The sequence below is a fragment of the Lemur catta genome, chromosome 13 (assembly GCF_020740605.2).
Source record: "Lemur catta isolate mLemCat1 chromosome 13, mLemCat1.pri, whole genome shotgun sequence".
Lineage (NCBI taxonomy): Eukaryota > Metazoa > Chordata > Mammalia > Primates > Lemuridae > Lemur > Lemur catta.
Genome location: NC_059140.1, coordinates 63017047 through 63044652, shown reverse-complemented (window position 1 = coordinate 63044652; position 27606 = coordinate 63017047). Strand labels below are relative to the sequence as shown.

Sequence of the window (27606 nt, the reverse complement as noted above, 5' to 3'; positions counted from 1 at the left end):
TAGTACTTAACATACTGCCTATAGCTCTATAAAAACAATTTGTGCCATAAATATTCATTTGAAAAAAAGGTTATTATCATAAAGGTTATTGCCTTTCATGAGCATGGCAACATGCTGGGCAGTGACAAGAAAACTGCCACAAATATGCAGGCAATGCAGGCATTATGCACAATAATGAAGTCCAAGCTGTGGTATGGGTCCCCTCCACGTCCCCTCTAAAATCTGGGTTTAGGATGGGGTGCACCGCCTGCCAATCAAGGGTTCCAAAAGGCCGTCGGCGGACGCAGCGCCCGGGGGCGCCCCACGAACGCCTGCTCCTGGGCTCACTGAGCGGCGCCCGCTCCGGGCCCTCGCAGAGCTCTCCGCTCCCTTCCTCCCTCCCGGCCGGCCTCCGCCCCGCCCGCCGCCAGGGGGCGCCGCAGGCTGCCCGGCGCGCGGCTCGCGGCCCGGGAACGCCGGCGCGAGGGAGCGGGTGAGCGGCGGAGGCCGGCCGGGCGGCGGCCATGGACCGCTTCGTGTGGGCCAGCGGCCTCCTGGAAATCAACGAGACCCTGGTGATCCAGCAGCGCGGGGTGCGCATCTACGACGGCGAGGAGAAGGTAGGGCAGCGAGCCCCCCACGCCCCGCGGCCGGCCCTCCCGAGGGGCTGGCGGAAGCGGAAGGGGCTCGGGTGGGCGCGCGTCCTGGCTCGGCCCGGCCCGGCCCCCGGCCTCGCTCAGGGCCCGCAGCGCCCGGGCCGGCCTCGGTGTGCCGGGTGCCGCGCTCGGTCCCCTCCCCGCCGGCCGGTCGCCAGTGGCCTGGGGCGCCCGGGCGTCTCCCCGGCGTCGTCCGCGCCCGCCGAGCCTACCGGGACGTGCCCAACTTTGGAGCGGTTCCCAGCAGGCGCGGATTGGGGCCACTTCCCTCCGCCCCCCGAAATTCTGAGGGGGACACAGCCGGGGTGCGCCTGGGAGGCGGCTTGCTGTCCGTCTGCAGGCGGCGGGGTGGCGATAAGGACAGCTGAGTTCTTTGGCGTGGTTTCCGAACCTCTAATGACACTGAGGACAGCCCAGTTCCGCCTTTTTGTTGGGATTAGCTGTGGTTCTGCGTTCCCTGACCCTGCGGTAGCTTTGCCCTGACCTTATGGGAGTCGGAGGGATTAGTCTGGCTGCTTTGGGCTAAGAGATGAGATTGCTTTGAAAGGATTTCCGAAAGAGGTTGCTGTGTCTTCCTCATTGGAATGTCCTTGCCTTATGTTCTGGGGCTTTTTTGGTAATTTCTTTAAAAAGGAGTTTTGACATGTTTTGTAAAGTGATGTATTACAGTAGGCCACGCCTTGTAAGGCTAGCACAAATCTTAGGAGATGGGTTTGCAAATTGAGAAGAGAAATATGAAATGTAAACAGTTGGTGGATACTTGGTGAAAGTACAGAATATCCCATCTTGGATTGAAATGTGTAAACTGGAATTAGAAAAAATTTAAAACTCGCCCATAAGCATTTTTAGTTTCCAGAAGTTTTTACTTGTTACCTCTGCTTTCTTGCCGTTTTGTTAAGGAACTTCTCTCTATACATTTCCTGGTCTGTGCTTACAGCTACCTTGCAGGCACAGGTGGCGTTGGATCGGGCCCCCTGAATCTCCTGGGGCCATTTCTCATGGAGTATGTTGCTTCTGTTATTGAGTCAAGGTGTTTCCTTAAATAATTATTTGGACTTAACCTTATTTACTGCCTTAACATTTTTGTTACCTTGATCTCAAATTGGGTCTTGCATTTGTTCTGTTTTGTTTTGTTTTGTTTTGTTTTGTTTTTGAGACAAGGGCTTGCTCTGTTTCCCAGGCTAGAGTGTAGTGGTGTCATCATAGCTCACTGCAACCTCAAACTCCTGGACTCAAGCGATCCTCCTGCCTCAGCCTCCCGAGTAGCTGGGACTACAGGCATGTGCCACCATGCCCAGCTTATTTTTTAATATTTCTTGTAGAGCTGGGATATTTCTCTGTTACCCAGGCTGGGTCTTGCATCTTTAATTGGAGTGACAAGCTATTTTTTTTTTCTTTCTTACCAAGTTTCTATCTTTGGAACTGTTTTAAATAGGAAGTTTAGTTGACCTCCCCTCCCTTAGCTGGTTTGATTTTGCCCTCACTCTAAGAGGAACTAAATGTCAACAATGACAGATCTGTCCTCAAAGATTCCACCAATGCTGCTCCCTGGAAGTCATGCTTTTGCAGAGCATGGCACTCTATTGTTCCATGGAACTCCAACATACAGATTAGGAATACCTTTGCTGGCAGACAACATAGCTATGATATATAGACAGACCAGTGCTCTAACCCCTAAGCTATGGAGCCAGCTATGATATATTTAAAACAATGTAAAATCATAACCATTGGTACCTCTATATATTTAAAAAAAGCATTGTTGAACCAACAAATTCTAATTTTTCCTTTAAAACTTTTGCTGCTTGTTTTAGCAGACAAGTATATAGATGTCAGAGGTTTAAGAAAAAAATCATGGGAAAAAATTAGTTTAGCCCCTTTGATCTAGTCAAAAATTCTTAAGTCTCTTAAAAGCTTGAAATTGGAATGGAGCTCTAAGAGGAGCCTCCTCACCACTGTGCCCAGGGCAGGTCCTACTCAGTCACTCGCCGAGCTGTCTGCAGCTACTTGGTTCCTGGACTGAGTGAGGGCCAGACTGATTCCTGGGGGAAAGTACTATGTCCTGGCTTCTTCCGACTGCTAGGTGGCTTCCAGAGTTTATGTGGTGCTAGAGATGCTAGGAGGCTGCATATCAGCCTCCAGATCTGATCGAGTTAGTCTCCCATTCTGAATCCCTCACTGGCACCCTTGACCTGGGGACTGCAGTCTGGACTGCTTAGCCTTCATAGCAGCCTCCATAGGTTTCCCGGGCAGGTGTGCACATGGTTGTCTTCTAGACCAGTTAGATGCTCCTGGAGGGTGGAGAATGTGCCTTACTCATCCTTGTACCTTCTGGCTTGTTGTAGATGTGAGACACATTTGAAAAAACCCGAATAATTAAAGTACCTACTGTGTGCCAGGAGCTGTATATATGAGCTCATTTAATCCTCTCAACAGAAATGTGAGGTATTTTCCTGAAAGAGAATATAATACACAGAAATACAGTGACTTGCCTGAGATCCACAGAGAGAGATAGTATTTAAATCTCTGTTGCTCAGACTGCCAAAGCCTGTGCTTTATTGCTGGTGCTCAGCACTTCAAAATATGGTGGTCACCAGTGCCACTCTTGATGAAATGTTAAATATAGCTAATTCTCCCGAGGAGAAGGAAACTGAGACCCACTGTTGAACATTAAGAAAACTGTGAGCTGTCCAAGGTCGCACAAATAGTGATGGGTGGAGCTAGAATTCCAAACCAGATCCAATGGACTCTGGTCTTTCCTATGCCCAAGTGCCTCTCATGAATAAATGCATGCTTGCTCGTTTATATAGGCACAGTTTTCATGGCCCCATTATGACGGGATAATGTGTTGTTTTGTTAAGTAAGGTAGACAGGTCATTTGTTTGACTTCACAGACGCTTCCATAGCTTCAGCTAATTTAAAAAATAAGAAGTTTAGTACTGTGTAAAGTGTCAAGTTGGCAGCATATACCAGAAGATTTAGAAAATGCTTATTCTCTTCCAGCTAACTATTTCACTTTTAGGAATTTACCCTTGGGAAATAATCAGAGATGCATAAAGATATTACATATGAGAATGCTCATCTCAGCATTCTTATATATTATATCTAATATTATTATGTATAGGGGACAATTGGAAGCAATCTGAATGTGCACCATAGAAATTGGTTAATTATTAATAAATTATGGCATGCCCTAATTAGCATGAGGAATTGCTAAAGATAGGCTGCTAACTACATTTTATAACTATGTTTATAGTTATAAAACTATAAATATTTTATTTTGTTTAAAGATTATGCATATATGTATGTGTGTATATAAACACACACACACTTGCTGCTGTGATTATGAGTGATTTCATTTTCTTTTCCAGACTTTTCTTTAAATATTTTCCAGATTTTCAACAATGAATATGTATTCCTTTTATAACAGAAAAAAATGTCAATTAAAAAAATAGGGTGAGAGCTTTTCAGTGAGTGCCTTAGGTCAACTTTTAAGTATTTAAAATTATTCTAGCTCTGAGTAATAGACGCAAACCAGCCTAAACTTGTCTATCAGCTTTAGATCACAATCCATTGAAATCCCTGAAGGGAACTATTACACAATTTCTTCACTTAGAGCAGCAACATTTAACATTTGTGCATTGTTAATTGATGTAGCTATGGAACATATTCTGGCCTGAGCTTTAAATTAACATCCATATGCTTGGATTTCAATAAGAGAAAATACGAAGTTTCTTAATTGGAACTATCATGTTCTAATGCAGCATCATGTATTCTCAAGTTAATAAAGTATTTGCTTTTGGAAAAGGGAAGTTTACTCACTGGCAAAAAAGAGATTTAAAAAATATCTTAAACTCAATTATTTGGTTTTGCATAAATGAGATTAACCAAAACATTTGAAGCCAAACTGTATTAAGTGCTATGAGTACCTACGTTTTACCTCTGATTCAGAGGAAAACATGGAACTCATAGGGTCTCTTCTCTGATGTGTTGAAGTGTCTTGGTAGAACAGTCGTTCACAAAGTGTAGACTAAATGGTTCAGCAGTACTTATCCTTAAAGTTGATAAACCATATCATTATTTAATACTTAATAATATTAAAACATTAATAATACAGCCAGACCCTACTCTTAGAAAACAATTTTTAAAAATATATGTCTAAAAGTGTGTTGGTTATTTTTAAACAAGGACTTTTTGACACATGTTCCTGTGTGTGATTGCTTTAACAAAAAATAACGTATACATTTCAGTTACATGAAGTTATATATTCTTGTGACAAATTTCTTATTTTATTAGATAAATAATAAAGTTGTTAAATATGGATAAGCCAAAAGAAGAAACTTGAAATAATCAGTAATCCTACTCCCCCTAAACAATTACTTTTGACATATTCTCTGTGTGTGTAATCATCCCATATATACTGTTGTAAAACTTGGATTTTTTTCCTACTGTATGTTAATATCATGAGTCTCTTGTATTGTCAGCTGCACTCATAATTTATGATTATTTTTATTTAAGAATGATATATAATAATACTCCAGTTGGTTATTTACTTGACAAACATTTTTAACCACATTATTTTAAACTCAGAAGAATTTCATTATTTCTTTAATGAACTGGACCCTCACTCAAACGCTTTCCTTAGAGTTTGTGTTGTAAATGGGACCAGCCTTGTAACTTTTAAAATAACTGAATATTCCTAGAAAGGATACAAGCAAGTCATACTTACTGCAAATTCTATTCTCTAGTAATTAGAGTTAATAGAAGCTTCTGATATATTTCATGCTTTTAACAGAAATGAAGGGTTTAATTCATTAATCTCTTGGATTCCAACTGTTAAATTTGCTTATTTATATAATTTTCAGGATATCATAACAAATCATGAGAGTTAAAAGATTTGGTTCTGAAGACCGAGCCGGCATTTTTTTGTGACTACTGTAGTTTTAAAAAACATTTTTAAATTTATAGTTTGAATAGGTGATACAGTTCCCAAAGAGTATATCTTAGCTCAGCTGTTATGACAAAATGCTCTATCCTGGGCAACTTAAAAAACAGGCATTTATTTCTCATCGTTTTGGAGGCTGGGAAGTCCAAGCTCAAGGTGCTCGCAGATTTGGTTCTTGGTGAGTGCCCTCTTCCTGGCTTGCAGATGGCTGCCATTTCACTGTGTGCTCACATGGTCTTTTCTCAGTGTGTGCTAATGGAGGGAAAGCCTTCATGTCTCTTCCTCTTCTTATGAGGATACTAATTCCATCATGAGGACCCCACCTCACTACCTCATCTAAACCTGATCACCTCCCCAAAGCCCCATCTCCAAATGCCATCATCTTGGAGGTCTGGGCTTCAACATAACGAATTTAGTGGGGACACCAACATCCAGTCCTTGATGGAGTATGAAATCTTCCTACGCTTGCCTCTTCATCATCCAGTTCTCCCTCAGAGGCCACTAGTGAGAGATCTATGTATCTGTGTCATATGTAGGTATTTGTGTGAAATATATTGTTTTTTCCTTTTTAAAATATAAATTTGTAATGTACTCTGCATACTGTTCTGAACCTGCTTTTTTCACCTAATAACGTATCTGGAGAATATACCATATTTCATCAATTCTAAGTGTATTTTTTCCCCCCACATTTTAACAATTTTGAAATCAGGAAATCACTGGTATCTCAGAGTTTATCAAATACAGTATAAATATATAAAGATTCTCCATATTCTTTTTAATGACTGCCCAGTAATCCATTGCGTGGGTGTACATTTCCCTGTTGATGGACATTTGAATTGGTTCCTGTCTTTAGCTTTTACAAACAGCAGTGAATAACCCAGTACTATATCATCTTGCACGTGTGAATTTATCTTTAGGATAAATTCCTGGAAGTGCCAAGTACCCTTGGTTCAAAGGATGTGTGTATTTGTAATTTTGATAGATATTAACAAATACCCCTCTACAGATTTTGTCCCTCCAGCAATGGATAAGAATGCCTGTTTTCCCAGCCTTACCAGCACAATGTTATCAAACTTTTGGACCTCTGCCAATCCCGTGGATGAAAAGGGGTATCTTAATGTTCTCTTAATTGGTTTTATCTTACTATTAGGGAGGTTGGGCCTCTATTAATGTGTTTGAATCAGTTGTAGTTCCTTTTCTGTCAGCTTTCTGTGCATAGTCTTTGTGCATTTCTCTAGTGGATTATAGGCTATTTCCTCATTGATTTGTGAGAGTGCTTTATATATTAAGGAAACTAGCCCTTCATTGCTGATGTGAGCTGCATTTATTTTTCTCAGTCTGCCATCTGTCTTTTGTCTTTGTCCTTGGTGGGTTTTGCCATGAAAAATTTGTATATGATATGTGGAGTTGAATTTATCAGTGTTTTCCTCTAATGTCAATGGGTGTAATTCCTTCTTAGAAAGGCCTTCTCCATTCTGCCATCTGTCTTTTGTCTTTGTCCTTGGTGGGTTTTGCCATGAAAAATTTGTATATGATATGTGGAGTTGAATTTATCAGTGTTTTCCTCTAATGCCAATGGGTGTAATTCCTTCTTAGAAAGGCCTTCTCCATTCTGAGATCGTTTAAAAAATTCTCTCATGATTTTTTCTAGTGCTTTTATAATTTTTTTCCTTTTTCTTTTTTTTTACTCAAATATTTGATCCATCTAGATTCATTTTGGTGCAATGTATTAGGTATAAATCCAACTTTATGGGTTTTTTTCCTGCTTGGCAACCTGGTTGTCCCAGTGCCATTGATTGAGTCTCCATCCATATTTATTTTTGTATGTGTTTGTTTCTATTTCTGGATTTTCTTCTTTAAAAACAGTTATATGAGTGTTATACATGAATTCATGCTCTAGTGAAGTGTAGGGTTAAAAATGGGCTCTTTGTTTGCCTTCCACCCATTCCCTCACACTTTTTCTGAGATAATGATTGTTAACAGGTAAGTGTGTGTTCCTTTTAGACCTTTTTCTACTATTCATGTGTGTGTATGCACACACACACACAACATATGTGATATGCTCTAAATTGCTCTTTTTCCCACTAACTTGAAGTCTTAGACTTCTGTGATAGTCTATACAGTTCTACCTCATCATTCTTTCTAACCTCTGCATTGATTGCATAGTATGGATTTATTATACTTTATTTTAGCACTCCTCTATTGTTACACATCTCGGTTGTTTACACTTTTCCTAATTCTGTAGAGGCTGTATAGCTAATGAAGTGTATAGCATTGCTTCTCTTTGATTTGTGATAAGCCTGTTCTAAAAGTAAAAATGTTTACTTACATAATTGGCTTAGTATTGTAAAATTCATGAGGATGAAAATCTGGAACACACTGAGTGACATGTTATTAATATTTTGTGATGCTCTTTTTAGATAAAATTTGATGCTGGGACACTCCTTCTTAGTACACATCGACTGATTTGGAGAGATCATAAAAATCATGTAAGATACAATTTTTTGCATCTGTTGTAGGTTTGTTTGTTCGTTTATTTATTTACTTATACAGATAGGGTCTCACTATGTTGCCCAGGCTGGAGTGCAGTGGCTATTCATAGATACAATCATAGCGCAATATATCCTTGAACTCCTGGGCTCAAGTGATTCTCCTGCCTGAGCCTCCTGAGTAGCTGGAACTATAGGTGTGGGCCACTGCGCCTGGCTGTAATGTAGATTTTAAGTCACTGAAGTTTTCCTTTCTCTTTTCTGGCAAAACTATAAATGGATATAATAAATTTTGCTTTTCAGGGTATCAAAAAGTGTGTCCCATATGATTTTTCTGAGTGGAGTACAGAGATAGGAGTTAGGGTGTTGTCCCTTATTCAGCTTCAGAAAAGTCTGTGTAGTTACTGGATGGGGAATCATGGTGACTCCTATTTTGCAAATGCCAGTCAAATCCTAGTCCATACCTGAATGTCACATGTGTAACAGGGGAATAATTCTCTCATCAGTTGTGAGAAGTCTTTAAAAAGGGCTCCTGTGTCCTTAAAACTACTGCTTCTCCCATGTTGTTGAGAATCAGGAGGACAGGTCTGCCGTGAAGTGTGTACTTTTACCTAAATATTGAGATATTGCTAGGTGTTACTGCTTCTAAGTCAGCAAGAGGAGAAGCCACTCCCTCCTCCCAATTTTTTTAGGAAGAGAAAGTTTTACATATATAGAGCTGATATCTTTATTCTGAGGAGCTTCAACTTGAAAGTATATATACATTAGTCTTAGTGTGGCTGGTTAGATAGCTATCTCATGTATGTTTTTATTTTCCTAATTGCTCCCCTTCATGAAATTTTAATACCACAAATAAACTATTAATATATACTGTACTGTGGCCCTTGAAAATATGTTAACCATTGCAATATCTGACCTTTTTGCTCCCCAGGAACTAATTTTTGTCCCCTAAGTCTGATATTGCCACTGTTGATAATGCATGCCTGTTAATGTTGTCTAATTCTTTTAAAAGTAATGTACATTCAGGAAAGAAGTCTTTTGGGGAAGGATGGGGTGGGTGTGTTGGTTAATTAAACTTAAACTATATGTTGATTAATTAATCTTAGAATAATTTTTTGATTATCGTATAAAGAGGCCAATTTGGGGAAATCTTTAGACCTATTACATGCTATTCATGTATAATAGTTTTTGAAATTAAATGTACCAACAAAGGGAAATTAATTCAATATTTTCTGTTTAAAACTAATTTTGTTTGTGTTTATAGATGAAGTATGGAAAATTATAAAGAAGATGAAAAATCACCTATATAATGTACTCCTTCAAATTGTTTTGATGAAGGTTTAAATTTTTTGCTTTGTATATAAGAAAATATTACATGTAAAAAGTTTTCGTACAAATATTTTTCTTAGAAAATGCACCTATGATAAAAACAAAAGTAGTTACAGCTGCTTTTAAACCTCTTATGTTCTTCTATGCAGCAAAATGCCACCACCATATTGTTTTTATTTAATCTTTCCTTAAGTTCATTAAAGGAATAAAATAATATAATTTTTCATTATTTTCATTATTAAAGTATATGGCACTCTAAAGCTATAAAACAAGGATTTCTGATAAGTGTTATGGATCTTGTTTTCTATTCATTTCCTCCTAGGAGTGCTGCATGGCCATTCCTCTTTCCCAAATTGTGTTCATTGAAGAACAGGCAGCCGGAATTGGGAAGAGGTGAGGTCTATATAGTACAGTCTTTATTCACAAAAAATATTTCCTGTCCTGCTGTTTTGGTCAGGAGGTCGCCTAAGGCATGGTCCTACCTCAGACTTATTGATGTATAAAGTCATTCTTAAAGCATGGATAAAGTACAAAGGTTTGCTATAATGACCTTGTTTTATTGTACATGGGACATAATAAAGAATTGTGGCCCAGCTATCACTGGACATATTTCCACAGACATTTTGCTTTCACATGTCTGTATACCTGTCATTTCATACTTAAAATCAGAAATAACCCAACTGACAAAAATAACTGACTTTGCTCCTGTTTCTAGCTGGTCATTAAGTTTGTTTTCTCAAGTTCAACTTGTTCAGGTATCAGGATTAAATAGTATATCATAATAGATATTGTGCATAATGGGACATTTGTAAGAATAATAAGGGGTACAGTGAACAATTAGAACAGGGTAATGAGCATAAATGGGACTATCCCAGGCAAACCAGGAGATGTGGCCACCCTGGTGTAAAGGCATAAGTTCAGATATTCCTGTTAACTCAAATGTACCAAAAACTTGGCATTATATTTTAAGTACATGTAATTGAGAAGACTTATGAACAAATATTTTTGGCATGGAATTTTTTTTCTTATGTATGCTCATCTTTAGGTTTAGCATAACTAGGCAGTTCAACAGAGAGAGGTTAAACAATGTTGAACTTCACTGGACATGCAATGTATGCCTTAATCATAATGTTATAGTTACCATAAAATATTGCTTATTTGACGCAAGAGAAACTAACACATTTTGAATTGATTAATAAGCCATAGATTTTTAAAAGTGGATTGCTCCTATAATGTATATTTTCCCCGTTGTCATTTTTCTCCCTCTTATCAAGTTCTAGAAACTAAACTTTAAGGTTGTTCCAGATCATTTGAATTCTCCTCTGTGTGTTCCAAGGAAATCTAAACTCTATAACAAAAATATTTAAAATATTTGCCTTCACATTAGTGGTCTTATTTTTTAAACATTTCCAGTGAGGAGGAATTCAGTAATATGCCGAGTTAACTTTTCTCATATATTCTCTTTAGTTCCCAGCCCCTCAAAGAGTTACCATATTGATTTAAAAATGTGTATTTTTTGACCTTTTAATGTCTCTGAACTCAACATCTTTCAGTTCATAGATTTCAAATTTGGTGAAATATAGTGATTGAATGACTCAATAAAAGAATATATGAAAAATGTGTCATGAATTTTTTTATGCTTACTTTGGGATTTTTAAACTTTATTTGTATCATAGTCTTTTAGCTTTTCATTGGGTGTCCTTTGACAAAATCTGATAGTATGGTTGAGGTTTTTAGTTTCAAAGATTGTGAAATGCTTTTGCTCAGCCACCCTACCATAATTGTCATAGTTTTGTTGTTCTACTTGAAGATTTATTTCAGACAGTCCTCTGACTCTGCTCGTGTAGTTTATTTGTTCACTTCACTTAAAGATGTTTACCAGAAGGGAATAGATGAAGAGTGCTCACAAGGCTGGCCCCAGTTCACTAAGGAGAGAATTCGTTATGTAGAGGAGGCCCAACACCAGGTTTTCCAGTTTTATAGTGGTATTTAGGCAACCATATGGGCACAGAAAAAAGTAAAATTGAGTAACAGGTATGTACCTATAATGTGATCATAGAGAAAAAGCTCTAGGATATTTTGACTATGAGTTTTTAGTTTCCCTAATCTTTATAAAAGAGTGCTTATTGAGCAGGTTGGATAAAAAGAGGAAAACAGACTTATAAAGCTGAACAAATACAGTAGTAGTTTTAATAGCATAGAAGATAATCATAGTCATAAAGATAATGGTAGTTTGTGTTCCTAGAGCAGCAGTATTTGAGAATTGTTTTTGTTATTGGGTATCTTTCTACATCATACTGTGATCAAGTGGCATTTTCCAACAAATGACACTGTAGAGTGTTAGTTTTGGATGGAGTTTTAATAAAATATCAGCTGGCCGGTTTTACAGATAAGTTTTCACATTTTGTTTTCACATTGAGTAAGGTAGTATGCTTTGGCAGTAATATAGGCCCCCTGATAACCTTTGGGGATGATTGTAGATGGAAAACCCTCATCATAAACTACTCAGAATTTTGCAAGTTTATTTTGAACATATTTTCTAAACCACATTTTAATTTAATCTATAGAGTTAGTAACTTGAAACTTTTTGGTTCATAGCTTAAGAGATATTTTTGAAAGCTTCATTAATGGTGAATTAACACAAACTTCAAAAAAGGATGCTTTTCAGGTTGTTCTTTGTTTCTGCATGAATTTTAAGAGTGATTTGAAACATATTAAAAATTATGAAAATAGAATTAGTGATTTTTAAGGCAATTAAATACATTATATTTGCTCTTTCTTCAGTGCCAAAATAGTGGTTCATCTTCACACGGCTCCTCCTAACAAAGAACCTGGCCCATTCCAGAGTAGTAGGAACTCCTACGTCAAACTCTCCTTCAAAGAACATGGCCAGATTGAAGTAAGTTTCTATATGAATAAAATTGTGCGAGAAAGGGGTGTGTGTGTATTTTTCTTGTGATTTGTTAATACAGTGGAAAGCATTATTATACAATATACCAGGTTTCATCATATTTTTACAATAAAATTTTTGTTATATCTTAAAGACTTTTCAGAGAATGGAGAATATAAGATTTAGGTTTCAGTGGGATTGGAAAGCAGGATGTGGTCACAGGGAGCAGAGGCTGGAAATATGCTATTAAATATTTGGCTACTGGTAAAATTTTTAATGGTATAGTTAGATTAAAGGGACAGAGTATAAATGCAGTGAAATGTTAAACTACCTCAGTATCTGAAAGTTTGGTCAACTTAAGCAGTTTATCTTAACTCCATATAATTCTAGTCACTAAAGTACTTATTCTGCAGTATAATATAGTAATAATATTTTATATGTTCTGATTAATAAGTTGCTATACATCTATTCTTAATACACTCAGAAGTGTGTTTTTATTCTCCCCATCAATATAATAAATTATATATGTTTTGTTTTCTATAGTACCTCACCCAGTGTTCCTCACACAGTAGTCACTAAAATATGAGTGACTGACTGAGTCATTCTCACAGTTGTTGAAAAATATATTTGATTTTTCATGGGCATGGGCATGTTTTGGCCCTATGTTTTGGCTTCAGATTTTAACTAGACAGATTATTCTCTGCTTCCTTCATGGAAAATAGCGGCATGTTTTTCCTGGTACTATGTTTGTTTCACTGTAGATTGAAAACAATCCACATATACAGGATTGTTTAAAGTAAGTCTGTTTATTTCATTGTCACTCATCTCTTTGTTGAGAATAGTCCACTTTCTATAGAAGGTCAATTCCTTCTTTTTTTTTTTTTCCTTTGTGCTTTCTGAAGTTGATCCAAGAAAAGAACTTCCTCTGATTTCCTTTGATGTCTCTGAGAATTCTAGGCTTGTTGCAAATGACTGAACATACCTTTAAACTAAAGAAATGTTAAGTAATGATTTGTGTGAGGATACCACAACCTGAGTGACTCATTTGAAGTGTGTGTATTTGCATAACAGTTTTACAGGCGTTTATCAGAGGAAATGACACAGAAAAGATGGGAGAATGTGCCAGTTTCCCAGTCATTACAAACAAATAGAGGACCCCAGGTATTTTTAAAAATATTTGCTCATCTGTATCTTCAACTCTGTACTTACATCTTCAGTAGGAAAAAGACTGTGATTATAGAACTTGTCAAAAACAAAATCCTGTAATGGTATTCTGATAAAAAATTTATTTTCACAGCACTAATTTAGTGCTCTAAAGACAGTAGAGACTTAGTAAATATAAATGCCTGCTTACCAGAGTAATTTTGAAGGTGGTAGAAGTTAGATTTCACTTGCATTCTGTTCTTCATAATTAGTGTGGCATTTGAGAAAATAGATAGTGCAGCCAGGTGATATTTTCCAGGCTAGTCTAAATTAATCACCAAGTATAGACAGGCACTCAAATGTGTAAAAGTAGCTTGGATAATAGCTGTTAAGTACCAGAATTTTTAACTATAATTTTCTGTAAATTTGAGGCCCTATTAAATATGTGATACATAATACCTTGCCAAAGAACAAAAAGGAATAGAAAATTTAATTTACATCTAAAATGCAAAGTAAATATGCCATTTATTATATATTTGGTTTTTCCTTAATAATTTGAAGATCATTACATATAGCAAAAAACAAACAAATGTTTTGAAAGGAAGCTAGCTGTAATTGTATGCTGTTTTTCTTTGGTTCTTTGTGAGTCCTTTCCCGCCATTGAAAACACAATGGGGTGGGTTACAAAAGATTTTGTTTCCTTCCTATTTTGTATGTTTTATTTTCTACCTTTTTTTACAGCCAGGAAGAATAAGGGCTGTAGGAATTGTAGGTATTGAAAGGAAACTGGAAGAAAAAAGAAAAGAAACTGACAAAAACATTTCTGAGGTAACTCTTAAACAAGTTCTGGTTCACCATCTTTTCCAGCCATTTGCATCTGTTCATTTGGATACATCTGTGATTAATTTCATTCTATAATTTGGAGTATATTTATTAATAGTTTGCCTGAAGCTACATAGCCTCTTATTCCCTTTAACAAATCTACCTTGGGTTGGCAGAGTTTAACCAAAACAAGTTTTAAAAAGCTTTTTCTAAAAAGAAATAAAAAACACAAATTTGTTTTTTGTTAGAAAACATCAGAATGTTGCGTGTAAATTTTAAAGTCTAGATGGAATTGATTGGAGGATATTCCTAATGAGCTCAAGGTCCTCTGTATCATTATTTTGGAAGTTTGGCTAAGCTAGTTGACAGAAAAATGGTGTTCTGTGGCCTCTGTCCCTGGCCAGACACCACACAGTTTTATGCTTATGACCACTCGGGCACCAGACACAGTAAGAATGGCTCAAACCAGACAGCCCACCACTTCTACTAGAAAACCTAAGCATGTACATTGCAGTGTTTCTGAAGGCTCATCATACATGAGGAAATTCAAGTGACAGGGAAAGAACTCTAGTTAAGAAAACTAGTTATGCATTAAATTCTATAATTAGTTAATACATCTAACCATATCATTGGTTTTTCCATGTTTATATAAAAATGGTCTTGAATTTTTATGAAATGATGCTATAAAATAATTCTTTAGTGTTTTATAACGACTTGTAAGGTAAATTCCACAGTCACCATCTCCTCTGAATCCTTCTGTTTTTATATTGTGATTTTGAGAAATTCAGAAACTATGCTGCCACAGTCACCATCTCCTCAGAGCCCTCTATTCCCATAAAATTCCCTCATTTTAGCGTTAGAAGGGTTCTTATTACCCAGAGAAGGTATTTGTCTCAGAGCAAGTGACTAGATTTGGAACCAGGCAGATGAGAACCCAGGTCTCCTGGTTTGCAGGTAGTTTACAGGTGCTGACAGTAGGCAGCATCGCCACCCAGAAGGTGCTGTTTCTGTCCTTTTTTAGCAACACCCATTGTCATCATCTTTGTTTTGCCACTTTCAGAGATGGCATGGAGCAGTGAAATAATTTTGTGTTATTTGTATTCCTTTTTTTGATTGCTGCCATTATAACTTAGTGTTATATTCAAAATAGTGTTTTTCTTAATTTATGAAATAAGTTATTCTGTTTCTGCCTAATTTTCACGGAGTCCCATAGCTCAGAGGATTCTACCCAAGCATTGTGCTCTATCACGCAGATCATTGATTTATTCATCAGGAAGTCATTCTCTCTACTCTGTGCTGGGCCCTACATCAGGGGCTGTGGATACTGTGGTGATGCACCAGACATAGGCAGGCAAAGAGGCATTGTCTGCCATGGGAGAATTTCCTTGTGAGGAGAAAGTACAGGCTGCAGTAGGGACATAGAACATGGCCTCTAACTTCTGTTGGCATCAGGGAAGGCTTGTTAGCAGCAGGAACATGGAAGTCAAAGCCTGAAAGATGAGCAGGTTCTAGCAGATAACCAGCAGGGATAAGAGGGATCCAGGTAGAGGGAATGGAATATGCAAAGGCACAGAATCAGGAGTCAGTTCAAGAATATATTAATAGTCACTGAAACTAATAACCAAAATAATGACTGAAAGTCACTAAGAAATAATGCTATAACTCACCTTAAGAAGGTACATTATGGTTTTAAAACAGGTGCCATTTTTATCAAAATTGTAGTGGCAATTTGACTATGGGTGTGGTGGAGGGATAGAAGGTTCTATAAACTGGCAGATAAAATAATAGAATGGTTATATGCATCTATTTTGCTTTAATTTTTATTGTAGTTTTTCCACCCAGTTTTTGATAGTTGGCTAATTCCAAATTTTAGAATAATAGAAATAAAAGTAAGGAAGCTCTTATTTGTGTTTTATAATTACTTAAAATATTTTATAGACAATTCTTTCAAGGCACTAAAATATTTACTATATTTTTATTGATTATATAAGCAATAAGGGCTAATTTATGTATTCCATGTGAACTTTATTATTTTAACATTTTTTCTGCAAAAATATAATACAACAAATAAAATTATTTACCACGTAAAATTTTAATAGTGTTGTCTTATTAGTTTTCTTTACACAGGTAAAAGAAATCTATTAATATTTTATATATCCAAACTAAAATGTTCATGTGTTTTACTTTTGAAAACTAGCTTGGTATGTGACTTGCCCTCCATTTAAATGTTAGCATTGACTTAGTTTCAGAGCTGGTGCCCAGAGTTTCTCACAAAGGGTTTCCTGCATCTGCTGGCTCTTGCTGATAAGAAGCCAGTGTTTCAGCCTTTTGTTTATCTGAGGAAATTCCTGTTAGGTGTGTGAACATTCCCCTTTGTTTTCAGTATTAGCCTCAGTGAGTTGGCCATAAGAATTCACAACACACTATTCTTCTGGCAAAATCCTTTTGCAGGTGGGGAATACTTTCCTGCAGATGGGCATAAGCAGATCGGAGCCACCATTATATATATCAGAACGCTGTGTAAACCGACTTTTCAGCTTATGACAAGTTGCTTATTTGGTTTTTAAAAATACCATCCGTGCACATTAATTAGACAACATATTCTGCACTGGCAGTATGTTTTTGGTAACTTGAAATAATTTATTAGAAATTTGTCTGATTAAGCTTGCAAGGGCCTTTGAAGTGGATACTTGCTGTAGTAAAGTAAATAATTGATGGGTTTTATTTAGATTCGTTTTGGTGATATGTGAAAGTTTTTCTTTTGTGATAGCCACCACATCTGAAGCTACAGGTATAATGTGTTTAATATTCAGAGGCTGAGGCTTGCTGTTTCAGTTAAATCACATCTGCTTTATATTAAAGCCAAAATTATTGTGCCTAAAGAAGTATTCCTGCAGCTGTGTATTGTCATTTTCAACCAGGAAAGCTTTGCAGTGCCTTTGGTTTTTTATTTCCTATCAGGAAATGATTTTAGGAAAAACCATTGACAGATTTTCTTACTTGTGTGAAATAACAGTAAATAAAATTTTCTGAACTATTAGTTATGTCACCTTTTGTTTATTTAATCAATGATAATTTTCTCTTTGAAAACTTGAAGTTTTTTTTTTTTTGCAGTTTGTTTTGGAAAATTTATGGTTTCTTAGCTAAACTGAAATTTTATAATAAGGTAGACTGATTACTTATATAAATATTTTATTAATAAATTGGTATTTGTAAGAAAATTTCATAAATTTTTATCATAGGGAAAAATAGAAGGTGCTTCATTGCTTTAAAACATTTTAGATTCTTTAGACAGATTTCAACCAAAACTCATTTCTCATTCCAGGCCTTTGAAGACCTCAGCAAACTAATGATCAAGGTATATGTCATTTACGTCTATTAAATTCATACCAATTATGATATTGTTTTGAAAATATATTTTGTGAGCAGACACTTTGGGGACTATTTCTTTTCAGTCTTTACTTTTCATTTGACAGGCTAAGGAAATGGTGGAGTTATCAAAATCAATTGCTAATAAAATTAAAGACAAACAAGGTGACATCACAGAAGATGAGGTAAATAGGTTGCTTTTCTTAAGGCATTAGAAACTGGATTACACAAATAATGCAGTGAGGTTTTTGTGGTTTACCAGTTTGCTTTCTCAATGTAATGTTTTATTTCTTTTGGGACTTGAGGGGCTATGTCAATGTGCTAAAGGAAAAAGTCAACCATAAAAATTCTGTTGGAATTAAAGGTTATTTCCATGTCTTTTTTGGAGTGTGGAAAACAGAGATACTGAGATGTGTAAGGGATGGCTGTTTTATACATATCCTTAAGTTTGATGTCTGTTTCATTAAATTTGTCTGCATTCTGTTAACAGCCATTTTCCTTCCTAAGTTTTCAGTTGTATCATTTGGTTAGCATTAAATACAGCATAGTTGTTATCTAAGTCTCCTCTCACACCAGACTTGTGAAGTGAATGGCGTATGAGAAACCTGGATAGAAGGAAGGAGAGCAATTAGATTTATGCAGGGAACTACTAGAAATCTGCTCCCTTATAGTTCACAGCACAGAAGCACAGTAGAAGAAAAGGGTATATATAGAGATAATTGAGTGGAATTGAATTTATGATGGAAAGATTTCAGTTATTGGGGTGGGGAGGCTAATTCTGCATAGTCTTTTTGTGCATTTTCTCCTCTCTTGTTATAGACCATCAGGTTTAAATCCTACTTGCTGAGCATGGGAATAGCTAACCCAGTTACCAGGGAAACCTACGGCTCAGGCACACAGTACCACATGCAACTGGCCAAACAGCTGGCTGGAATATTGCAGGTGCCTTTAGAGGTAAAAACCAGACCTAAGTGTTCTTTTAAAACTGTGTTAAATTATTCTGTCATCAGAAATGTTAACAAGAACATAACTCCTTTCATGATGTGGTTATTGTCAACTGACATGTTACTTTTGCCTTTCAGAAATATTAAATTAGTTCAGTGTACTTAGGATTGTTTGTAATCTTCTACATTGTTTCAGTTTTCATCGTAGACATGTATAACTTTCTAAATCTATTTTTTATGAAGCTTTTCTTATTTTCAAAAGGAAATATATGTTTGTGTAGATATATTTCCATATATCTAGTCTTTACTATATAATACTGTTAATAATTCCATAATACAGATTCATCTTCTAGTCACATAGTATTCAGGCAATCAGAAATTTATGCCAAAATAGAATAGCATAATGAATCCCCATGTGCCCATCATCCAGCTTCATCTGTATACCAACCTCCACTCAAAATTATTTTAAAGCAAACCCCAGACATCATATCACTCTATCTGTAAATATTTCAGTATATAACTATAATGGTAAAGACTTCTTTAAACACAACTATAATCCCATTCCACATCTAAAAAATTAAAATAATTCCTTAACATCATCAAATGTCCAGTTAGTATTCACAGTCCATCTGCTTAAATCAGGATACATTGCAGTTAGTCAACTTTTCTGTCAAGTTTGGTTTGTTTTTTAATTCCATGGGTTTCTCCTTCCCCATCTCTCCTACCTGCCACCCCACAATGTGTTTATCTTATAAAGTGTGCTTCCCTGTCCCTTGTATTTCCTATAAACTAATAGTTATAAATAAAAGTCCATTCATTTTTTTTGCTGGCAAAAATATTTTACAGAGGGCATTGTGCACATCCATCATGAGGTGCATAAAGTCTGATTGTTTTTTTTGTGTGTGTGTGTGATGTTAGCAGCCATTGACAGTCATTACCTAGAACCGTTACTTCATTAGGGGTTGCAAAATGGTGATATTCTTATTTAATTCTATGCTTTCCTCATTTATTAGCTGGAATAACTTAAAACATTTAAATGTACTTTTTGAAACATGATATAGAAACCCTCTTTTCGTTTAAGTAAATGTTAAAATAGTAATAATGACATTAAAGTCCAAATATTGAATTTGAAGTGCTTTGTGGTATATGAATAGGTTCTCCTGTGTGTAAATACAGTTTTTCAAAGCTTCTTAAGAAATTTTCTGATTTCCCTTTGATTATGATTTATGTTAAGAAATGCTAACTGGTGCTAATTATAACAATACTTTTAAAATTTTTCATATTTTAACAGGAACGAGGGGGAATAATGTCACTGACAGAGGTGTACTGTTTAGTAAACCGAGCTCGAGGAATGGAAGTAAGAATAGAATATTTAGATATTCTTTTAACTAAATATAGACTTTCTTGATATAATACAAATTCCCTACAATGAATACAATTTGAGGAAGGGTTGTGAATATCAAAGCTATTTTGAGAAGCAGTGTGGTACAATGAAAAGAATACTGCTCTGGGATCCAGGAGGGTAGATTCTATTCCTGATTTGCTGTGTGACCTTGAGTAGCTTACTTATCCTCTCTGGGACTCAGTTTTTTTCTTTTTAAAATTTTATTTTTATTTATAATTACACATAATAATTGTGCATTTTTATGGGGCACCATGTGATATTTCAATGCAGGTATACATTGCATAATGATTAAATTAGGATAATGAGCTTATCCATCACTTTGAACACTTATCATTTCTTTGTGGTGACAACATTAAAAATCCTCTCTTCTGGCTCTCTTGAAATATACACTGCATTGTTACTGTCTGTAGTCTCTCTACTGTGTAGAGAGCAATAGAGCACTAGAACTTATTCTTCCCACCTAACTCTAACTTTGTACCCACTGACCAACCTCTCTCCATCCACTCCTCCCTCCTACCCTTCCCATCCTCTCGTAACCACTGTTCTTTTTTAGATTCCACATATGAGTGAGATCCTGTGATGTTTGTCTTTCTCTGTCTGGCTTATGTCACTTAACATAATATCCTCCAGGTTTGTCCATGTTGCTGCAAATGACAGGATTTCATTCTGTTTTATGGCTGAATAGTATCCCATTGTGTATATATGCTACATTTTCTTTATCCCTTCATCTGTAGATGGGTACTTGGGTTGATTCCATATCTTGGCTATTATGAATAGTGCTGTTTAGGGACTCAGTTTTCTTACCTTTAAAATAAGGGTTTGGACTGAGTGATACCTTTCAGCTCTAATTGTCTCTGGCTTGTGATGAGTAAGCTTGCTCAGGAAGCCGTTTCTCTGCGATAGCTAACTCTTCAGTTAACTTGGTTAACTGATTACCTGGTAGGTAATGCAGAGGGGACGCTGCCCTGCCCCTTTGGCTGTGTATCAGCAGTGGTTATTCTTCAGCTCTCGTTGTCCCTTCACATCCAGATATCCTTGGCCTCCAAGGTTCTGTCCAGGTACTCTTTGTGCCCCAGCAATCAAACAAAGTCTTGTGGTGTTACCAGTCACCTCCATGCAAATGACTCACCCCAGTCCCACAAGTTAAGCCTCTGCTGTGTGTTTTTATTTGAATAGTGATTATAACCGCCATCAGTTAGTACTTACTATCTGCTGGGCACTCTGCATGTGTTACCTTATTTACCTTCCCAATAATTCAGTGATATAGCTACTTTTATTGTTCTCATGTAGGGGATAATTTGGGAATTATGAAATTGAGGCTTAGAAAGATGAAATAATGTGACAAGGGCCATACCCAGAGACAGTGGTTTGACAGGGATTTGGACCCAGGCTGGGCTGGCTCTGGTGCCATTCTGTTTGACTCACAGCTGTACTTATCACCACTGTACTGTGCTGATTTGTTAAAGTTGCACTGTCCAAAAGGGTAGCCACTAGCTATTAATACCTCCATGTGATGAATGTGAACTTGGAATGTAGTTCATCCAAATCGAGATGTGTTGTAAGTGTAAAATACACACCAGATTTAGAAGACTTAGTACAAAATAAGGAAATGTTAAATATCTCATTAATAATTTTTATATAGATTATATGTTGAATTGGTACCATGTTCAATCTATTGGGTAAATAAAATATACATGTTAAAAATTTGACCTGTTTCTTTTTACTTTTTAAATGTGGCTACTATAAAATTTAAAATTACATATGTGGCTTGCATTATATTTTTGGGGGGCTAGCACTGCTTTAATGAATACTTAGTTAATAGTTAACTACTTTAATGAAAACTTAGTTAATCTGCTTTGCCTTGCAATGATTAAGTCACCTGAAATCCTTGATAAGTGATAATTTTTTGATTTCCTCTTCTGTTTTAGTGATCATTATAATTATATAGCATTACTTTATTAATTTGCAGTGTAAACTGGATTTTTTTCTCCATTAGTTGCTCTCACCAGAAGATTTAGTGAATGCATGCAAGATGCTAGAAGCACTGAAATTACCTCTCAGGTAAAGGAATCTCTGGAGGAAGTTTGCCACCTGTAACCACGATTCCGCACAAGGTGGATGGGAAAGCCCAGCCAAGGTTACCATCCTGCGTGTTGAGCCAAAGTGTTGCCCTCTTGAAATTATATTATCTGTGAGCAGGATTCACCTGGCACCACACGCGTCTTCTGTTATCCTAGCTTTCATCTTTATCAGGGCCGGGCATGTTCTAAAAGGCTAGAAGGCAGACTCTTGTCCATTGAGGGGAAGGAAAAAGAATGTGGCTCCTCCCATGAGGTCAGAAGAACTAGCCCCTCTTCCCTTGGACATTTTGTGTTATTGTTTGGAGATATTCAGCTGTGAATTTTATTTTCTTTATCCTCAGGTTACAAAAAAGGTAGCCAGACATTTTATTTAGCATGTAGATTCTAGTTCATAATTTTATTATCTGCTTATTCATAAGCTTTTTAGTTATGCCATAGTTGCTTGTGTTGGATAGGTTTTAAATGTTGTTTTGTGTTAATCTTGCCTTCATCCCTGGGCATCAAAGAAAGTAACAAAGATGTGCTCCTCCTTAGCGGCTGAATATCCTAGATGATTCCTGCTTTGTTCTTGCACCTGTGGTTTTCAGGCTCCGAGTTTTTGACAGCGGCGTCATGGTGATTGAGCTTCAGTCCCACAAGGAAGAGGAAATGGTGGCCTCAGCCCTGGAGACAGTATGTGAAGCTGGTTTCCTCCAGTCTTTAGAGCTTGCCACCAAGACCCAAATGCTTAGCAACTTGAGAAACAGGATTTCCTTTTGAATTTAACTTTACTGAAAAGTAACATTTGCAGACTCAATTAAAAAGGGCTTATTGTTAACAATGAATCAGTATTAATCAAAGTCATACACTGAGAGCTTTTTGAAACTTTTTGACACTCGTAACATCTTATAAGTAAGGAGAATTAGAATTAGTGAGGTGCCTTGTTTTCTATTGAAGCTCAGTTTTAAGAGCATCTTTCTAACTTTGTTAATCAGAATATTAAACATAGTTGAAATTTTTCTTTCACTAACACCTACTTAAACAGCATTATAAAACACTACAAGTTGTTTTGTGAAATAATTACTTCAAAAAATGTGAAAAGCAACTGTAATTTAGATGGATTTTTTTTTTTTTTTTTTTTTTTTTTTTGAGACAGAGTCTCACTTTGTTGCCCGGGCTAGAGTGAGTGCCGTGGCATCAGCCTAGCTCACAGCAACCTCAAACTCCTGGGCTGAAGCGATCCTCCTGCCTCAGCCTCCCGAGTAGCTGGGACTACAGGCATACGCCACCATGCCCGGCAAATTTTTTCTATATATACTTTTAGTTGTCCAGATAATTTATTTCTATTTTTAGTAGAGACGGGGTCTCGCTCAGGCTGGTCTCGAACTCCTGACCTGGAGCGATCCACCCGCCTCGGCTTCCCAGAGGGCTAGGATTACAGGCGTGAGCCACCGCGCCCGGCCTAGATGGATTTTACTGGCCAAACTGTCAGTACCTCTCATTAGGATACTTGAAATAGTACTATCTTCCTAGCCTCTGTGGTGAGCTATGTGAGTATAATTTGAATAATATATTTATTAAACTTCTCATTTTTAACTAGACAAAACCCCCAAGACTGGATATTTTTACCACATATTTTAAACTAAACTTATATATAGGTTCCCTTACTGGAGCATGTAATACACGCTCAGTTAGAATTTGTTATATGTTCCTTTTCAGACTATCAAATAGTTCATAAGTTCATAGGCTTTAGTACAGTGCCTTTGTTGCATTGTAGAGAGCTTCATCTTGATATATTAGCCTCTAGTATATCTGTTCTGGGGTCTTCAACTTTTGTAGGATTAAGCATTAAGACTGACTTCTATAGTGGATATTCTTTGGATTTTAGTAGAAAATTCAGTAAATTATTTCCTGCATATGCTGGTATACATTCTGCCTAAGGTTAGTACCGAGGTGTCCTAAATTAATCACGTTTTTTCCTGCTGTATTTCTCTGTTAGGTTTCAGAAAAGGGATCCCTAACATCAGAAGAGTTTGCTAAGCTTGTGGGAATGTCTGTCCTCCTGGCCAAAGAAAGGTAAGTAAGATCCTTGCCCTCCATTTCAACATCATGTGTGTTTGTGTTTCTGCATGGACAGATAATTGTGTTTTTTTCCTTTTTTTTTTTTTAGGTTGCTGCTTGCAGAGAAGATGGGCCATCTTTGCCGAGATGACTCAGTGGAAGGCTTGCGTTTTTACCCAAATTTATTTATGACACAGAGCTAAGGGTTTTATATTTGAAATCCCTTTTGTCCATGTGCTTGCGTCATGTAGAGGCTGTATGACATTGAACTAAGAGACAAACCCTGATCACCTGAGAATTTATTGGAACTTCGCAGTAGAATATAAAACTTTCTTAATTTCTCCCTAAATATTATGATCCAGGAAGCTTATTTAGGATACATATAGGAAAATACAGAAAAATGAATGCCAATATGAATTTAAAATCATGCCATAGCTGTGCAGAACCCTCAGAGTTTAACTTGAAATATGGTAGATTTTAACTTGATCCTCACATCTAACCATTCTATAAAGAAGGGAATTTAGTTTTGCAGGGAAGAAAAAGAGAAGTGGCATGTTGGGACCAGGTTAGCTTATTATTTTGGTGTGACTAAAATTCACTGGATTATAAATGAGGTTTTTCTCTGGGCCTGTTGTGCCCATTTTGGTGGGTTTTCATGAGGGAAGTCATACCCTGCAGGGCAGTTTAAGAACCTGGCAACCTTGGAACAAAATATCAAACTGTAGCATGCCTTAAGAGGCTCCTCCCAGGAGCTTTTAGAAACAGTCATAGGCATGTCTTCAACAGATCAAATAAAACACCTCTGTGAAAGGAGAGAATTTTATTTGACTTACTATATACTCCAGCTAGCTTCTTTTCATTTTTTTAAGTGATGATCTCATGGCTAGCATTTAAAGAATGCAACTGTGTCATTTTATTTAAAAAGTGCTGTGGATTTTGAAACTGAATTAGAAAGCTGTATAGACATGCCCAGAGTTATGATTATAAATTTGGGAGGCAAACAGCTCAGGAATTCCCTAGGATTGTTGTGCATGTGGAAAGGCAGAGGCAACCTTTAAATAGCTTCACAGGAACCTTAGTGCTCTTTTACCTCAAAGCCACAGACAGGAAATAGAAGTGGAAACGTAATATGTCTCCTTTTCTTTCCTTTAAGGAGTTTCAACACTGAACTTTAAAAAAATCTGTCATATTCCAGCAATATTTTTTTCTATGCCCCATACATTATAAGTTGTGTGGGGAAAATATTTCAGTAAAAGCCTTACTGAGATAACAGAAACTGCCTAATACTGCATGTAGATTGCTTGAGTTTTAAAGTGGACTGCCTGACTTCATACATTACTGTGCTGCTGCCTGCAGTATGTTGGCATTACCTCAAACTCAGGGACCCCACAGGATAGGAGAATCCCTTTATGACACTGAGTTAGAAGTGGAAGGGTAATGATGGTTTTGCCCAAGCCTCTGGAAGGGATACTGTGTGTATTGGGAGAACCCCTGGGACTAGGAGGAGGGATGCCCAGGGTCACATTCTAGGACCCCTAAGACGTTGTCACTGCGTGAGGTGGAGGGAGAGCCACTTCGGGAGGCTGCTGCAAATGACCTCTGGGGGAGTGCTACGGACCCTCAGCTGCAGACCCAGGGGATCCCAATCCCTGATCCCTGCCTGAAAAGTCACTGTTGCTGCTTTGTGTCCTCCAGTGTCACAGGAATGCTGTGGCCAAGACATCCTGCTTTAGTCTTCATTTTCTAAACCTGTCACTGCCTCTTCATTGTGGTGACAGATCCCCTGATTCCCCCTATTGCTCAGCCTCAGGTTTATTTTGGGGGTAATTCAGCATCTGGCCACCCAAGTCTTTAGGGGTTAGTTGGACCGTTGTGTAAGTTTGTTTGCATGTCTTGCCTCTCTCTGGGTTGCACTCACACTCTCACACTGCTCTGGCAAACTTATACACACACACACACACACACACACACAATATCTCACCTGGCTAAGGTTTTTAAAAGTTTACAAAGATAAACAATAATCTGTTTCACCAGATGGAATGAGTTGCAAGTAAGATTATTGGAGTTATTAGATCTAGCTCTAATGGTTTGGATTCATTGCTGCAAACCTACATAATTCAACATATTTATTTACTTTAGTGTGACAACTGATTAACAAAAATGGAGCAATCTGAATTGTGTAAGGTGAACTATGGAGGAACAAAAGTAACATATGAATATATTTTGCAAATGTCACATTAATTAAAAAACAAGTATGATTGATTTTGTCATTTTTAAAGTGGCCATTCTTTACTGTTTCCAGACTTTTGTATGTATTTATATCCTTTTTTTTTTTTTTTTTTTTGCCAAATAAGGTGTTTTTTTCCCTGTAACGTAAAGGTTATTTTTAAATACAACCAATCAGGCCCTAAGTGCAAAAAAGTTCTGTCTTGGTGCTTATCACTGGTATAATTATTCCTTTTGTTTTCCTAACTTTGCTCTTAGGAGCATGAATCTCTTTATAGCTTTATGGTAATGGAATATTTCTAGTCATTTACTGTCAAAAACAAATTTTTTACATCATACAAGTGAAGATTGTTTTCAGGGTTAAATGATTGGTATTAATGTATATAAAGTAAAATTATTGCAAAATTTTAAAACGATTTTTCTTAACTTGGTGTTCTTTTTAAATACTCTTTGAAAAATATATGAAAATGATAAACCTTTGGTCATACTAAGCCAGTATGTTAAGAATTCTTTTAGATTTTATAATCAAGAGTTGCTTATAAATATGACATCAAGCTCTTACTATTTTAGTTGTCTTAAAAGGATAGTAAATGAGTCATGAATTGGTTTGGTTATTTTAAAATTCTTGATGTGAATTTCACCATTGATCAACCATGTGTATTCATATAAATGTACTTTCTCTTGTTCCCTGTTACCAGACTAATCTTAGAGAACATGGATTTCTCATGTCATTAATCTCATGCTCAAGTACTTAAAATGGTTCTCTTTTGTCCAACAGTCTGAGAGTCTTCATTTTGGTACAGTGGAGTCACAGCTTTAAAGTGGTTAGGTTTTAAAGACTGTGCCTAAGGACAAAATCGAGCATGCTCAAAATGATCCTTGAAAATCTAAATTGCCAATAAAATTCTCTTTATAGTCTTAAAGTTTAAAACCCTGGGGAGTGTAGGTATGAATATATTATGCATATAGTAAGTATAATATATATTAACTACATATCAACATTTGACTTTTATAGCATTAATAATTACACTTTTTAAATGTGTGTGTCTTTTGCCATTAGGTATGGTTGAATTTATGTATATTTATTGCTAATCCTATCCCTTATGATAGATCTAGAGTGTAAGCTCCACAAGGGCAGAGGTTTTTATCTGGTTTATTCATGGATCTATCCTCAGAGCCTAGAACAGGGCCTGGCACATGCTAAGCATTCAATAAATATTTACTGAGTGAATGAACTCTGATGTATATACCTGTTTATAATTTGGTTTCACTTTATCCTACTTTAGCTCCC

General features: G+C 36.8%; 1 protein-coding gene across 1 annotated transcript; it reads left to right on the top strand.

The window, feature by feature from the left end:
- The first annotated feature begins 395 nt into the window (after positions 1-395).
- VPS36 (vacuolar protein sorting 36 homolog) lies at positions 396-27550 on the top strand. Its single transcript, XM_045567288.1, has 14 exons — positions 396-599; positions 7998-8066; positions 9718-9788; positions 12180-12294; positions 13357-13446; positions 14170-14256; positions 17576-17608; positions 17727-17804; positions 18439-18573; positions 19855-19920; positions 21965-22029; positions 22637-22721; positions 24028-24104; positions 24199-27550. Exons 1-14 carry the CDS (start codon positions 504-506, stop codon positions 24290-24292), a joined length of 1161 nt encoding a protein of 386 aa, XP_045423244.1. The 5' UTR covers positions 396-503; the 3' UTR covers positions 24293-27550.
- Positions 27551-27606: the final 56 nt, after the last annotated feature.

Bases quoted from the DNA above. Each gene is read 5' to 3' on its own strand.
- VPS36 (XM_045567288.1), top strand. From the start codon at position 504: ATGGACCGCTTCGTGTGGGCCAGCGGCCTCCTGGAAATCAACGAGACC. The intron at 600-7,997 runs GTAGGGCAGCGA...TGCTCTTTTTAG, and splicing joins TCTACGACGGCGAGGAGAAG to ATAAAATTTGATGCTGGGAC. The intron at 24,105-24,198 runs GTAAGTAAGATC...TTTTTTTTTTAG, and splicing joins GTCCTCCTGGCCAAAGAAAG to GTTGCTGCTTGCAGAGAAGA.